The sequence below is a fragment of the Neomonachus schauinslandi genome, chromosome 15, assembly GCF_002201575.2.
Source record: "Neomonachus schauinslandi chromosome 15, ASM220157v2, whole genome shotgun sequence".
NCBI lineage: Eukaryota > Metazoa > Chordata > Mammalia > Carnivora > Phocidae > Neomonachus > Neomonachus schauinslandi.
In genome coordinates, this window is record NC_058417.1 from 57,828,957 (window position 1) to 57,844,687 (window position 15,731).

General features: G+C 47.2%; 1 protein-coding gene across 2 annotated transcripts in view; it reads left to right on the plus strand.

Moving 5' to 3' along the window:
• Nucleotides 1-5,768: 5,768 nt before the first annotated feature.
• The window catches only part of RPTOR (regulatory associated protein of MTOR complex 1), a 333,104-nt gene continuing 323,141 nt past the window's right edge, over nucleotides 5,769-15,731 (plus strand). For both annotated transcript variants that reach the window (XM_021680930.1, XM_044921442.1), the window contains exon 1: nucleotides 5,769-6,194. In XM_021680930.1, the coding sequence (XP_021536605.1) occupies nucleotides 6,033-6,194 (162 nt within the window). In that variant the 5' untranslated portion in view covers nucleotides 5,769-6,032. The remainder of the gene's footprint in view (nucleotides 6,195-15,731) is intronic.

Below are 15,731 nucleotides of genomic sequence, written 5' to 3' on the forward strand. Positions count from 1 at the left end.
AAGACTTCCATTTAGAAAAACAATTAAAATTATTCCAAAAAAGAAATCCATTTTCGAGACTCAGGCATACATGCTGTGTTTTACAGGAAGCCTTTTCAATCAACACAGATGGAATCTATTTCTTACAGAACTTTGTTAATAACAGCCTTTACTGAGGGTTTACTGTGTACCGGGCATTAGCTCTTTTAATTCTTACAACATCTCCATGAGATAGAAACTGTTAGTTTCCTACTTTATACATGAAACTGGGACGGGGATGCATAGAGCACCTCTCCTGGGGTCCGGGGACCGGAAATGCCAGAGCAGGGGATTTGAGTCTAGGGTCCTGTGGAGATGCTCCTGCCAGGGCTGGGCCTTCACTGAGCTGGTTGGGCCCTTGCCCAGCCCTGGCCAGCAGAGAGACCTTGAGAAGGCTATTTAATTGTTCTATGTCTCAATTTCCTTACTGGTAAGACGGATCTAAAACAGGAGCCTTTAAATGAGCCTATTAGGGGATTAAATGAGTTAATTCTCATAAAAAGGGCTTGGCTCACCACAAACACTCACCACCAGGATTATAATATTTTAGTTACAGGCATTTTCCCTAATCCCCCTATTAAAGGCAGAGGCTAGCCTTGGCCCCCCAGGGCCTTGTGTTCGCTGAGAACCTGAGAATCACTGATGAGATGTGAATATTACATAAAAGAACAAATGGGGAACTCAAAAAGAGACAGTTCTATTACTCGTATTTTCATAAAGGTAGAATTTTATTGCAGGCAATTCTATTAAAATAAAAGGTTATAAAATCCAGTTTGAATATTTTTTATTGGATAACAAATTTTCTCAGTATAGTCTCTATCATACAAGCTTTCCTTTCCTTTTTTTTTTCTTTTCAAACACTCTGCCTGTACTGGGCATAGACCATATTGCGGCCATTCGACCTCCAGAGGCCTGGGGAGGAAGGAGGGTGCTTGCGTGAATGGAACTTGGGAGCTGGGAAGGAACTGGCCTTCTTCGTCCCTTCTCCATGAAGAATTCCTAAGGGCCGAGGACAGTGGTGTCTGATCCAGTAAAGGCTTGGAGCTGGGTGCACAAGGCTATAGCCCAACCGCCTGGCCGGTGGGCCCGTGCTGGAAGCCAGGCCCTGGGGCGACTGGGCCTGGGCCACACTGCCTCCCAGTTCCTTTGTGCCTCACCTTGCTCCACATTCTAGGTTCCCTCAGACAGGCTCTTCACCGCCCTACACAAAACAGCCCCCAGAATGGGAAGGAAGGGTCACATTTCTGTCCAGGATCCACCTGTTTCCTTGTCCCTTTGCATTTCCCCCTCAGCTCTGTCTTGTGGCTGGATCTTGAAGGCTGAGGTGATGCAAAATCCCCCAGCTCTGAACGAAGAAATGAAGATAGTGGGTGAAGGTTGTTCAGTAAGAACCACTTTTTTGCCATAGTCCCCAGGCCCCTCGGGGGTCACCTCCTTTTTTAAATGGAATAACATTGTTTCTGCTTATCAAAACCATACATACTCAGTGTGAAAAAAAAAAAAGTAAGCGAAATAGAAAGGTATACTGTAGGGGATGAAAATCACATACATAAATATCACCGTATTTTTAGACGAATGAAACGGGCAGAGAGGGAGACAGGCGCATTTGGCGTCTTGCAGCCTTACGTTTCCGACGAAGATGCTGAGGCCCGTCACTTCCCCCTAGTTCTCTCTTCTCACTTCGCTGTCAACAAAACATCTGACCTGCGGAGGGGGGTGGCTTGGATTTTGCTAAAAACAGAGTAATGATGCTCAGACAAAAGCAAAGTACTTTATGTCTATTTTGGTTTCTTTTAAGCTAAGCACAGATTTCTCTGGAAAGGATAGGAGCTGGCTGGTCTCCCTGCATGGAAAGCAATAGCTCAGCGAAGCACCCGCTTTCTTGACCTCCAGTCTCGCTCCTGATTCTTGATGACAAAACACATTCCGTGCCCTTGATTGATTTAGCGGAGAAGCTGCAATATTGGAGGATGGAACTCAGCCCACGCTGTGCTGCGAGCAAATGGGACCGCCTCGCCTGAGCTGGTCTTGTGTTTTGAGAAAAGGTGAGGTGGGCTTACCCAGGCTCCATTGTTCTCCCAGGGCAACAAGCTGCCTGAGGCAATTATTCACACCCTCTCCCTGCCCCATTTTCCCTCTCCTATGTTAACCCTTGACCTCCGTGACCCACACATTCAGGTTTTTATATTTGTTCTCAGGCTCACTTGGCAGTGTCTTTGGCTTCTGGTTGCCAAAGAGCCCAAGTTTTAGGGCTGGAAGCGGCCAGGTGGTCTACTTTCACGTTCTCCCCCTCCCTGTATAAGTAAGTCTCAGGTTATTCTGCTGTTTCCCATCAGAGCTGGGCCTACAAGCCCCTCCTCTCCCAGTTCCAAGCCTGGTGTTCATCACCCGCAGGATGTCAGCAACACCCTCCCCCCAGTTTTATAGCTTGAAAATCAGACAAGGTTTCGTGCATTTTTTGAGATGCATAAAACTGTTTTCAAGATTAAAGTATCTTATTTCGAGGTTCTGTGGAAAGCATGAGATGTCCTTGCTTGTGAAGAATTGGACGCTGGAGATCGGAATTGCAGCCTCTGGTGGCCAGCTGATCACACACCGTGGGGATGAGATCACCCAGGTGAGAAATTGTAGGCCTTGAATTTCCAGCCCCTCATTAGTCATAGACGCTCACTGCCTTCCAGAAGCCTGGAGCCACAGTTCCAAATGCTTATCTGGGACTTGAATAGAATCATCCATGACACACTGGGACTAGAGTTCTTTTAAATGTCATGATGCTATGAAATGATTCAAGCCCATTCTTGAGCCTTCAGGTTGGGAGCTGGGTTGTCACCAGCCCCTTTCTGGGTTTCACATGAATCACAGAGTTTTGGACCTGAAATAGCCTAGATTTCACCTTCTTCAAATCCCTCATGCTACGGAGGTGGAAGCTGAGGGTAGAGGTCAGAGGCTTTGCTGCTGTCTGCAGGAATTGGTGCTCGGCTGGGGGCCAGAATGTGTGTGTCCTGACCCTCGGTCCAGGACATGGACCCCAAATGGCTTCTTGGTTCTGGGGTCACATTTGTAAAATGGGCATGTTTTGTTCTGTAGTTTGGGGGAGAGGGCAAGTCTTGCTCTGATTTAGTAGATGGGAGATTGGGTGATTGCTTCGTAATACTCATTTACTTGGTACAAATGTTTATTGAGGACCTGCCAGATGCGGCCAGATGTGGCCAGAATGGAATCATTAGAGGAGAATGTTACCTAATATCTTTAGAGAGAATGTCTTCCAATATCCCCGAATCTGACTGGTTTTAAGCTCTCATCAGGGCTACCTGATTAAAAAATATAGGCCCTGAACCCCCTGTTTTCCCACTCCCTGTGATTCAGTGGGTCTGGGTGGGACCCAGGCATCTTTATTTTTAAATAGTTCCCCCAGTGATTCTGATGACCTGCCAAATTTGGGTTCCGTAGGCACCCTTACGAGCTTCATTTAGAATATCAGACAAGGTGAGTGATATCCCAAGGTGACACACAATTTGTGGGTGAGGAAACTGAGTTTCACACAGATTGAGTGGGTTTTCCCAGGTCACAGGCTAGTTAGGAATGAATGGGTTTAATGCTGCTGGGGTAAAACTAGGGTCTTCCCAAAGACCCTGCAGTCCCAAAGCCTCTGCTGGTGCCTGTGGGGATATTTTGCCAACCCAGAGAGTAAGGAAAAGAAAGGTTTTAGCCTCCATCTGTGTTTTGGTGAATTTGCCCTGAGTTTTAAGGGGAGAATCAGGCTCAGTCGGATGTAATAATGAAATGAATGCTTGGAACGCTTGCTATGTGCTAGGTGAGAAAGATCTGGGATTGCACTATTCATTCTAGTGTGGAAAGGAACACAAATGCCATCAGGATTTTGATATGGACTCCCACATTGGGTCAAAGACCTGGGAAACCACGGAGAAACAGGGTATCTTCCAGAGTCCAATCTGAGGTTTTAGATTAATAAAGCACAGTTGCTAGGTTTCACTCTAGCTATGGAAAGATCATTGCTAGCATTGTATTGGGCATTCATACTTTACTAGGCACTTTCACCAATTAATTGTATCCTTCAAGGTGGGTATTATTATCCTGGTTTTATATCTGAGGAAACTGAGGCTGAACTAGTTAGAGAATTAACCAAGTTTACAGAGATGGAAAGTGGTTCAGTCAAGATTTGGATCCAGGTGCACCTGACCCTGAAGCCCAAATGCCGAGGGGAAGACCAGCCTTTTTGCTGCCTGCCCAGCTTTATGGAACAGGTCCATGTGTGTTTCACTAACACTGTGTTCATTGAAGGCAGGCACTGCATGCTGCATTCGGCTTTATGTTCCCTCCTGGTGCAGGAGGTCACAGTTCTGCACATATTGTAAATAAGCAATGTTTCCTGGGCGCCTGGGCGGATCAGTTGGTTGAGAGTCCGACTCTTGGTTTCTGCTCAGGTCAAGATCTCAGGGTCAAGGGATCCAGCTCCGCATTGGGCTCTGCCCTCATCGGGGAGTCTCCTTGAGATTCTCTCTGTCCCTCTGCCCCTCCCCCTGCTCTCTCAAATAAATAAATAAAATCTTTTTTAAAAAGCAGTGTTTCCTGAGTAGAGAAATAAAGCAGGAGCATGTCTCCACGCATCGACACCTGTAGCTTTTACTTGTTTGCACATGAAACTATATCAAAAGAAGAATAAACTGCTCAGAAAATAAGACGGATTCAATAAGAAATTGTAATCACTGAAATTAATTTTTTCCCCCGGGGTATTCCCTGGAAAAAAACAAAGAAAATCTGATTGATACTGTGGAGGATACTTGCGCAAACCCCCCTCCCCCCCCCCCCCCCCCCCGCAACTATCTTCTTTTGTAATATTATCAGTGGCTCCTTCTGAAGCTTTTGCTGCCTTTTCAAAATCTGGAAGAAACAACAGGGGGTTTGTTAACAGGGGGTTAAAGGAATTGTCCTTTAATTTCAGGAGCATGTAGGTCCGTTTGTAACAATAAAAAACTTTTTTCAAAATTAATTAAATTGACATAGTTTCATTTGTAGGATTGACTGATATCACGTATCTACTGAATGAACGCCATAAACTCTGGAAAGCTGAATTGTGGTAACCATAGCAACGAAGAAGGGGGACTTTCTCTTTCCGCATCCCGGGAAGCGCGGCCAGAACGCTCTGAGGAAGTTTGGCCTGTTGGTCACGCCGTAGATCGCGATGCATGCTGGGTCTTGGGAACATGGCGTCCTCCTTGATGTGCTGATGAGAGGAGTTTCACTGTAGCTTCAAACCAGAGGGCAAAACTCTCCAAACCCAATAAGCCCACACTACCTGTCTTCTTCGCGCCTCCGTGTCGCCCTTTTCTCAGGACTGGTTCTCAGGCAGGAGAGAGCCACGGGGCCGAAGGCCAGGACCGGCCAGGCCGCGCGGATCCGGGGCTGAGGAGCCGGCTGCGGACGAGCACGATGGGCCGGTCCTGGCCCTGGGTGCAGCAGCTCCGGCGAGTGCGGGACCCGCAGGGCTGAGAGTGGCTGCGGGAAACCCGACGCGCTCCGGACCTCTTCCCCTCGGCCGCAGACCTCAGCCTAGTCGGCGAACCGGCACCGAGAGCAGGCGGCCTTCCTGTCCTCCGATCGGCTGAGGCGTTGGAGGCCGAGAGTAGGGTCATCGTGAGGCCTGAAGTCCCTCGCGCCTTTGACAGCTTCGCTTACAGCCCCTCCTGAGACGTGCAGCCTGGGAAGCAGCCAGTGGCTTGGGATCTGGGGGCGTGTGTGTCTGTGCGGAGCTCCTCGGTCTGCCCCGCTCCCCCCCGGCCCTTCCCACCTCCTCCGCCTGCCCGCGCAGAGTTAAGAGAGAAGGGGCTCAGACGTCTTGCCCGAGTAGGGGTCTCCGCACACTCCCCATTCATTTCTTTTTCCACCCCCCCTTTCCTGATTCTTATTTCACCAGTTCTGGTACACACCAGTTTTTAAGGCTGGAGGTTCTCGAGCGCTTGCTGCCAAGGACTCCCCCACCCCCTCCCCCCCTGATGGAGTCCGAGATGCTGCAGTCCCCTCTTTTGGGACTCGGGGAGGAAGATGAGGCCGACCTTACAGACTGGAACCTGCCTTTGGCTTTTATGAAAAAGAGGCACTGTGAGAAAATCGAAGGCTCCAAATCCTTAGCTCAGAGCTGGAGGATGAAAGATCGGGTAAGTGGATTCCGGCTGCGCCCCTTGGACCTTGGTAGTTTTTCCCACGAGGTAAGTTCAGAGCCAGGAGAGTGTCCTAGGGAAAGCAGCGGTACTTTTTCCCAGCCACATGTTGCAAGTCAACTAAAAAAGCACGAACCATTTCAGAGTCTAGTTTTTGGTTGTAAATGGAAAAAGGGTGTTTTGGTTGGGAGTTATGCACTGGATAATGTTACTTTAATTCAAACTAAGTTTTGGTTCAGACAATAAAAGTTCACCAAGTTCGAAAGTACAGCATTGCAAGTGTTCACACACTCTTTGGTATACTTAGTGCTGTTAACACTGGAGGAAAGACACCTTGGGCTAGAATACTTGTACCCACGTGGTTAGCCTGCTTCTGTGGCTGGTTTACTTTTTTTTGTCCGGGCTCTGTGAAATGCTGTGCTGAGAAACAACATTACTGGGAAATGTTTAGGTGGTAACAAATTAATGCAAAGTTATTTTAAAGTTACAATGAACTTCATCATAGCTTTCTAAACAGCTTGTCTTGAATCCAGACTTTTATTCCTTCTATGTGGTGTCATGTTGCTGTAGCTTGGAGACAGACTTTCTCCCACGGTAGAGTTAGAGGATGATGGGTTGGAACTTGGGTCCAGATTTTAGGGGGTCTCCATGGTGTTGGAGCATAACAGTGACTCACAAGCGGCTAGTAGGAAAGAAAACAGCCAATTTTGGTGAACTTGTCTTTAATTAACCTCTATTTCCTGGTCTCTAAAGCAAAAGGGTGGGACCCTCTCATCTGTGCACACTTAAAATTTGTCTTTTTATGATTTCTCCTTCAAGACTGTCTTTATTTATTTAAACATTTCAGTGTTATAAGAAGGGTAGTTGGTGTTACATTACAGTGTGAGTGCTCTGGGCTTATGAACATGCTTGTGTAAGATTATTGTTTTTTGTATATGACGTTGAGTCTATGTAAGATCACCTAAGTTATGGTAATTCTACTTAGTCAATCACTAGTAACCAGTCCTTCAGTTATTGATTTGGCTTAGGAAAATTTGTTTCATCCAAAGGTAATTTAAGGAGTAAAAGAGATGTTTATTGGAAGAGATTGTATAAAGTCTGTCTTATGGACATCTTTAATACTAATTCATAGTTCAAAGCTTTTGTGGTTGTTATGCATATATAAAAAGAAACTTATTGTAAAGTAACTGTCTAATCATTTTTTTTTCCATTCTACTATTTGGAGGACTTTTTTTTTTTCTTTTTTCTTTTGAAATGTGGTTCCCTCTGCTACCCTAACCAATGCTCAAACTGTTCAAACTGATTAATGGATATATTTTTGACCTTTTAATTAAAACATTAATTTGTGAATGATCAGCATTCCCTGATAAGCTCATCATAGGTTATGAAGAGAAAATTTCTGAGTAATTACTGAGATTACCCCTTAGAAAAGAGCCAGGGGAGGACGTTTGCTGTGTCTGACCTTTGCAAGCTGTTTAATGAAGAAGAAAATCAGAAGCTAATATTTTCAGTTCGGTGTGTGAGAGCTTGGCATCTTAACAGTCCTCATCATCTCTTCCTCGGACTCAGACCCAGGGGACCTTTTAGCACCCCTGCCAGGACAAAGGGTGCAAATCCAAATGATGCTAATAGCTGGGAGGTAGCATAAGTGAAGGAAGCAGGCCAGATAGAAGAATGCACAGGTTCAGAGGTAAGTGGCAGCTGACAGTGACTTGTGTCCGATTGTCTGGAGGGTGGGTTCTGGAGAGCACAGGCCACAACAGCTGAAGGCGCAGGTGGGCCTCAGCCAGATGGCTTCCTTTCTCTTTTTTCTTTTTCTTTGAGAAGCCAGAAGACTTTTTTTTTTAAATGTGAAGCCTTCCAGTTTAAAAATGTTGGCACTCTCTCAGATGTTATAAAACACAAAGGAGTCCAGCACTGCAGGCCACACAAACCCCATTTGCGGGGCTGATCCTCGCCAGTGGGTTACCTGGGTGTGACTTGTGCTCTGTTCCCTCAACACCAGACAGCCGCTCCGATTCCAGGCATCTTGAGCGTGCAGGCATCCAGGCCGGGCTGTCTCCCCTCCCCCCCACAGTGTGACGGAGCAGCACTGCAGTAAAGCAACACACGTGGGCCAGGTGGTCCCAGAGTAGGGCCTACTCATACCACTCGCCCTGGTGAGCTCTTGACTGCCCTAAACCCAGACGCAGCCTCTGCTTCTTCCTGTGATCCATGTGTAACTCCAGATACTTTTATTTTGTGTATATATTAGTGGTTACCTTTTGATGTCCTATTGAATGAAGTTGTTAAGGATTCCTAAAATTGACATCTTCACTAAAGTTGACTGATGGCCCTAAAACGTTTTCTGCCACTCAACGTTCGGCATCCTCAGAGAGAGCTACAGCACTTGCCCGCTGTCAGTTGGGATTCACACAATTTTTGTTTTGGATCAGTGCTGGTTTTCAAATGCCAGTATTATTGCATTTTAATTACTAAGCTACTGTTAGTTTAATACTGCTATTATCAAATCAGTTTGTCATTTGGTGAATTCTATGTATAGTGAACGATACGTATATGCATCAATAGTATCTTTGGCTTGTAGTTTGCAAATAACTAGACGTGTATAAATTGCAGCTCAAAATGAATCATTCATAGGCCGGTGGCTAATGCTGATGTGTGTACATGTTCCCCATTTGTGTTTTGCTGTGATACTTTATGGTTATCACCAAGTTCATTCTCCTCCTGGAGAGTGGGCATGTGGGAACAGTTGGTCTCAGATTCATCTTTACCGCACACGTGTGGGACAGAATCAGGGAGACTAGAGAGCTGTTGCTCTCAAAACCACGGACACACACACACTATACCTACACGTGGGTAGGAGACGTAGATATAAAATGATGAGCCATTTCCCAAACTGGTCTCTTGACTAATTGTCACCTGGCTTTGTAAGCTGTACTTTGGATCAGCCATGGAGGAAGCTGAGTGGATGCATCAGAGTAATGTATGGGCAATAGAAGGGTAATCCTACATTGCTCACCTTGCATCCTCTCTCATTTACTCCAGTTAGGCTCCCTGCCTGGCATTGAGACCACCCTCCACAGGCCATCATTGGTTGCTAAATCTAAACGTCACTTCTCTGTCCTTATCTTGTCTGACCTCTCCTCAGCATTCCGCAGTGGGCCACTCCCTCCCCGCTTAGACTCTCCTCACCTGCTTCCGTGTCTTCCTGAAACTCCAGGTCTCCCTCTGGGGTCTTATCGCTCCTCCTCAGACCCCTTTGCTGTTTGACAGCTCAGTGTGGAGCGCTCGAGGACTTGATCTTGGGCCCTCCCTCTTTGCTGTGTAGGCCCCTCACCAGTGGGTCTTGTCTGCGCTCATGCTTTACGTGCGGTTCACGGGCCAGTGACTCGCACATCTGAGGTCTTCACTTCTGACCTGGCCCTGGAGCTCCCGAACACTCCTCTGCCTTAGCATTCTCCGCCTCAGCACATGGCCACTGCCCCCACTCAGGTGTTCATGCTGTCAATCCAGGATTTACCCTTCCTCCTCCCCTCCTCCCCTCCTCATGGCCCTGTCCAGCTCACAAGTAGAGCCTGTCAGCTTTGCCTCCGAAGTGCATTTTATATTGGACCGCCTCGCTTTGTCTCCACCCATTGTGAGCCCAGTCCAGGCAGCTGCCATCTTTTGTCTGGATGACCAGACTTGCATCCTGACTGGTCTCCCCACATGCATTCTGCCCTACAATTGATTCTTCATGCCGTGGCCAGAGGGATCTCTCACAGGTGTAAATCAGATTCTGTTACTCACTTCCTGTTTGGCCCTCTCCCGGCTTCCTAAGTGCTTGGAGGAGAATGCAGATGCCTCACCCTGGTGCTCAAAGCTTCATGATCTGGCCCCCCCCTGCCTTTTCTGCTTCCTGGATGGAAAGGCCTGGAATGCTCTAACCTCTGCTCTTTACACCTGGCTCCCTCTGGTCCTCCTCTCTCAGCTGCTGGGTCACTTCCTCAGAGAGGCCTTCCCAGATTATCTCATCTAAAGCAACTCCCCAGCCACTCATGAGCACTTGCTTTCTCTGGTATTTTTTGTTATATCCTCACCCCTGGACCTGAGTTTTCTATTGTAAAGCAGGGACCTCATTTATGCTAGTACACAGGTCAATACTTCACACATGGTGAAGACACTGCAGAAAAAATGCGTAGTTTGCAAAGGGCTTCCACAGAGGGTGTGTTCTTTAAGGCCGCCAGCACCTTACCTGGGTGGGAAGGATTGTCTCCAGGTGATGGGTGAGGAGATGAGGCCTTCATTACGTGGCTTGCCGAAGGGACCTAAGCTGCATGGCTAGCAATGAGGTAGGCGGACTTGAGAAACAAAGCCTGGAATGGTGTCACAACGTGCCACTGAAAAGTGCACATTGTGAGGCTCTGGAGTCTATAACCAAGTGTGCTGGGAAGGTGGCTGGGGTGGTGGCAGGGATATAAAACCAGAGAACAGTGCCAGTGCTGCAGCTCAGCTGTTCCTGCGGCGGGCTCCGGGCTCTGGGTTCCCCTGGCCCCTCTTCTGATGATAGTATAAGGCAGGGGCGCCCGGCTGGCTTAGTTGGTGGGCCGAGTGACTCTTGATCTTGGGGTCATGAGTTCAAGCCCCACGTTGGGTGTAGAGATGACTTAAAAGTAAAATCTTAAAAAAAATAAGAATGCCAGGTAGCACTGGCCTTTTGCACTCTGTGTTGGGATCTGTGCAGATGGTGCAGAAGTGATGTGGGTAAACCCCTGGTGCCTTCGCAGGAATCAGGGTGGTGGCGCCGGACGGTGCTGGTCCACTGTTTTCTTCACGGCTGCGCATTCACGCTAAAGAATTCCACTCCACTTGAGAATGCCCTTGATGATGCGGTAAAACGTGTTGGTCTTCTTGATCCTGGCTCTGCAGTGCCTGCCTTCCCATGCGGCGCGCCCGCTGCCCTTCTGCCAAGGGGGGTGTGCGCTGCATCTGACAGGCTAACGAGCAGCTCTGCGCTCTCAGGCTTGGGTCTGTGGCAGATACGTCTCGAAAATGAACAAAATGAGCTATCACTTCAAGGAAAAGACCAACAGGATTTGTTGCCAGGGATAAAATTTGAGCTTTCAGGTGAAAATCAAGTGTTCTGGAGAACTGTCTGCCACGGTGAGCTTCCCAGCTTCCCACATTTGAGACTCTTCCAATGAGACAGTGGTGGTAGAATGAATAGGATTTTTTGGGGGGATATGAAATGTAGAACAAAGTGTGTCCACATTCGGAACATCTGCATAATTCAGTGAGCCAGTGTTTCCAGATGACCAGTCCGTGATACCACAAAATTATCCACGGGCAAAAGATTCACTCAAAGTGAGGCCAGTGGATTTTAACATAGTAAGGGGTAAAAAGCCCAGTCTTCCGCTAGGTTAGGTATCCTATTTTGTGTTCTGTGCAGATAGATTGCCGCTAACCCTTAAGAAACTACAGTTACTGAGGTTTGACGTGATGTGAAAGAAGAATATTCTCAGTTATTTGGATGTGCTGATACTTTTTCTCTTTTCGCCTGCACATCTTTGTGAGGTCAGAGTTTGTGAATCTACTTTGACCAAAACAGTGCGTCACAGCAGACTGAAACAGAATATGGAGTCCAGCTGTCTTCTGTGAAGGCAGACATTAAAGAGATTTGCAAAAAGCTGTCACTTGTCTAACGATTTTTTGAAAATACAGTTATTTTTCATAGAAATGTCTATTTAAACATATAATGAGTTTATAATTTTTAAATGAATCAACCAAGAAATACATTCCTTTTTTTTTTTTTTTTCTTTTTGGCCTTAACCTCTAACATGGAAAGTACTGAGAAGTACTGATAAGAGCACATAAAATAAGCTCTTTGGGAGTCTTCAGTAATCTTTGAGCGTAAGTAAAGGTGTCCCATCATCAAGAGTTTGAGACTCGTTTGTGTAGTTAAAAGAAAGTGGGCGTCAGACTTAAATTAGGAAGCAGGGCTTGAGGATATCAGGTGGTTGGCCAAAAATATCAAGCAGGGAGGACCAGAAATTAGGTAGCAGACCTAAAAGGGATCTGTTAGGCCCTTTCCATGCTGGAGCTTGTGTTTGTGAAGAGTTCTGTGGGGTTGTGAAGGCAGTCGCCTGATATGTAACCATTAGGGCCTCCTGCTGCTCCGGACCCCTGCCTTGTGTCCTGGAGGGGATCGCTCTGCTGCTCACCCAGTAGTGTCTTATCCTGGGAGTGAAGGAACATCTGTCCGCGTATGGCAGGGGAAGGTAGCCAGAAGTCTTCAGTACAACAAAGGTGTATCGCTCTCTTATAGGGTGTTATGCTCTCCAGAACCCTAGGATCTAGTAGGACGGACAGACACGTCAACACCACATTTGTAATACACTGTTATGTGTGTTTACAGGTGAGAAGGGCATGATTATAGGGAAAGCTTTGCATTGATATTAAGTAAGTAAATTATTTGCATTGAACTGCATTTATGAAACATACAGATCCGTCCCATTGACCCATCGTGGAACTCTCAGCATCGAATGACTGTTGATGTGCTTGATGGTGGGGAGCTGCTTGTGGATTTAAGGGGGGCAGTATCATACAGAGATTTGTGTTTTGAAAGATCTTTTTGACCGTGGGTGGAGTGGAGGGTTTGGAGGGGTGGGACCGGAGGTGGGAATGCCAGCTGGAAAAGGGAGTTGCGGGAATCCAAGTGAGAAACCATGCCCAAAGCCAGGCAGCCACAGCAGGAGGGAGGTGGGATCTAGAGTCTGGTCAGGCCTTGCAGGTTAAAGAGCGGGTGGCCAGTGTGGGCACCCTCTCTCTGAACTTGAAACATGTGAACTTGCCGTTGGCATTTGTCATGGGAAGCTCTGGAGCCACAAAGGGACCATCTACATAGATTTTTTTTTTTTAACCTGCTTTAAAAAATGTGCCGTGTTCCATTTTGAACAGTGTGCCGTGGAAGAGTCCTGAAATGGATAAGAACATTTCTCCTCATTATCACCTTGTAGAATTCTAAAGCTAGAGTTTTAACAAGATAGCGTGTGGATTATATATAGATGGTGTCCTCCAGGTTTCTGACTCTTTCCTCCTTTTATTCTGAAGACATTAAAAAAGTACTTGGGGCATCTACCATGCTTGTTTCAGTAGAGCTGAAGTTTGACACCTTTTCTTTTTGTAAGTTAAATGTATAGAAAATGCCATCCCAGGAAATGTTTGACGTGATAATTCATGCTTTAATCATGTTCTTGAGCCTCAAGTTGTCAGACAGGTGCAGCTCTGCCAGAGCGGGGTGTGGGGGGTGTGTGCCCCCAGGCGGCCGCGGAGAACACGTGATCACTTGACCACCCCCTTCCCCCACCAGTTTGCTTTCAGATGTGGCTTTTGTTCTTGACTTGCACTATTTTCTGTTTTTTGGTTTTGATGTAATCTCGAACTTACAGAAAAATTGTAAGAATAGTACAATGAATTCCCCTATACCCTTTACCCAGATTCACCAATTGTTTACATCTTCCCTCATCTATTTTATCATTCTCTCTGTGTTTATGTAGGTCTGTACTTTTCTCCCATGAGTGGTCGAGGAGTAAGTTGGAGGCTCTGTGCCTCAGGCCTTAATGTGTGTAGCTCCTGCGAGCAAGGACTCTCTTACGTAACCACAGGATAGTTGTGAAAGTCAGGACATCTGTCATTGATATGTTACTATTATTAATCCACAGTTCACGTTCACATGTTGTCATTTGTCCCAGCACTGCTCCTTTCTTAGCAATTTCTGCCCTCCCCGCCCCCACTCAGGGTCACCCACTGCCTTTAATGGTCTTGCCTATGTAGCCTCCTTTGATCTAAGGGAGTTTCTCAGCCTTTCTTAGAATTTCTTGCCCTTGACAATTTTTTTTTTCGTGGTACAACACACTAATGTCTGTTAATCCTTTATAAGTGTGCCGCTCGGTGGCATCAGGTACATTCACTCTGTTGTGCAGCCATCCATCGTCCGCCTCCCAACTTTACCATCTTCCCAAACTGAAGCTCTGTGCCCCTATTCCCCTCCCAGCCCCGCGCAGCCGACATCCTACTGTCTCTGAATTTGTTGACCTTGGTATTTTTCAAGAGTGCCGGGCCGTTACTTTGTAGAATGTCCTCAGTTTGAGTTTGCCTGATGTTTCCTCCTAGGCAGATTCAGTGTATGCGTCTTGGGTCACAGTGCAGTTGAAGCGATGTGCTGTCTTCAGAGCATCGAAGACATGGTGCTGGGGGGCGCTTGGGCGGCTCAGTCGGTTAAGCGTCCGACTCTTCATCTCAGCCCAGGTCATGATCTCAGGGTTGTCGAAATGAGCCCCACATCACCGGCCTCTGTTCTCAGCGGGGAGTCATCTTGAGATTCTCTCTCCCTCTCCCTCTGCCTTTCCCATGCTCATGCTCTCTCTTTTCTCTCTCAAATAAATAAATAAATCTTAAAAAAAACAAAAAGAAAGCACATGGTTTGCTTTCTTCCAATATTGTTGTTCCTGGCTCCACACTTGTCCCAGGCTGGGATGCACAGAGGGGAGTTTCTGAATTGATAACCCAGGCACTTGGGGAAGCAGCCCTCCTAAGGGGTTAATACTTACTTACATTGTTGTTTGAGGCACACTGTACATACAGTGAAATGCCCAGATCCTAACTAGTAGAATATGCTATTCAAAGTGAGTTTCCTCAGTGTTGGGTGTGGAAATAATGCTTATCATCTGCATTTAGGACCATTCACCTCTCGGTGCTGAGTCCGGGGTTGTGTATAAGCAGACACAGGGCATGGGTCTGGCCCTTGAGGAATTTGTATCTGATTTGAGAAAAATGACATTCTTATACAAAATCAAAGAACAATGCAATAATTATGTATCTGCACTTGAGTCACAAGTTAGTGATTTCACGGATTCTGTTGGCTGGACATTTCTACCGTGTCTGCAGTCCCGAGGCGCTTGGCTGAGCCTGGTGCCGGGTGCTGAAGGATAAGTGAAAGTGTGCACAGGTCAGGGGGTGGGGGTGTGGAGAGGGGAAAGGATAGTTAAGTCACAACTCATTTCTAGATTCAGTAGTTCAGCTAATGTTTGTCTAGTGCCTCTCTGTGTCACGCAGGGTGCTAAGTGTGGGTGATTCATTGCCGAACAACTCCTGCTTTTAAGGTGTTTACCAGTTTTGGGGGGAAGATGGGTTGACTCAACAGGAAGCGGGGCATTGGGCTGGTGGTGGCTGCAAATGGAGTACGGGAAAGGCCTCCTGGAAGACTGGCGCTCTGACTCAGAACCTGGAAGGGAACAGAAGTTTGCTGGGCAGAGAAGGGAGAGGGAGGGAGGGCCGGGCTGAGGAACTGGTGTGTGCAGAGGTGGGGAGGTGAGAGAGCATGGCCTCTGGGAAACTGCCCTTCGACGAGGCTAGGCCTCCTGGTGCAGGTTTCCCTCCTTGCTTCCTAAGGTGGCGCCGGCCACCCGCCACCCGCCTGTTGTGTTTTCCCTCAAACACCAGGTTCTGTATTTGGTTTGTCAACCCCACTCACCAGGGACTTGGTATTGTTCACTG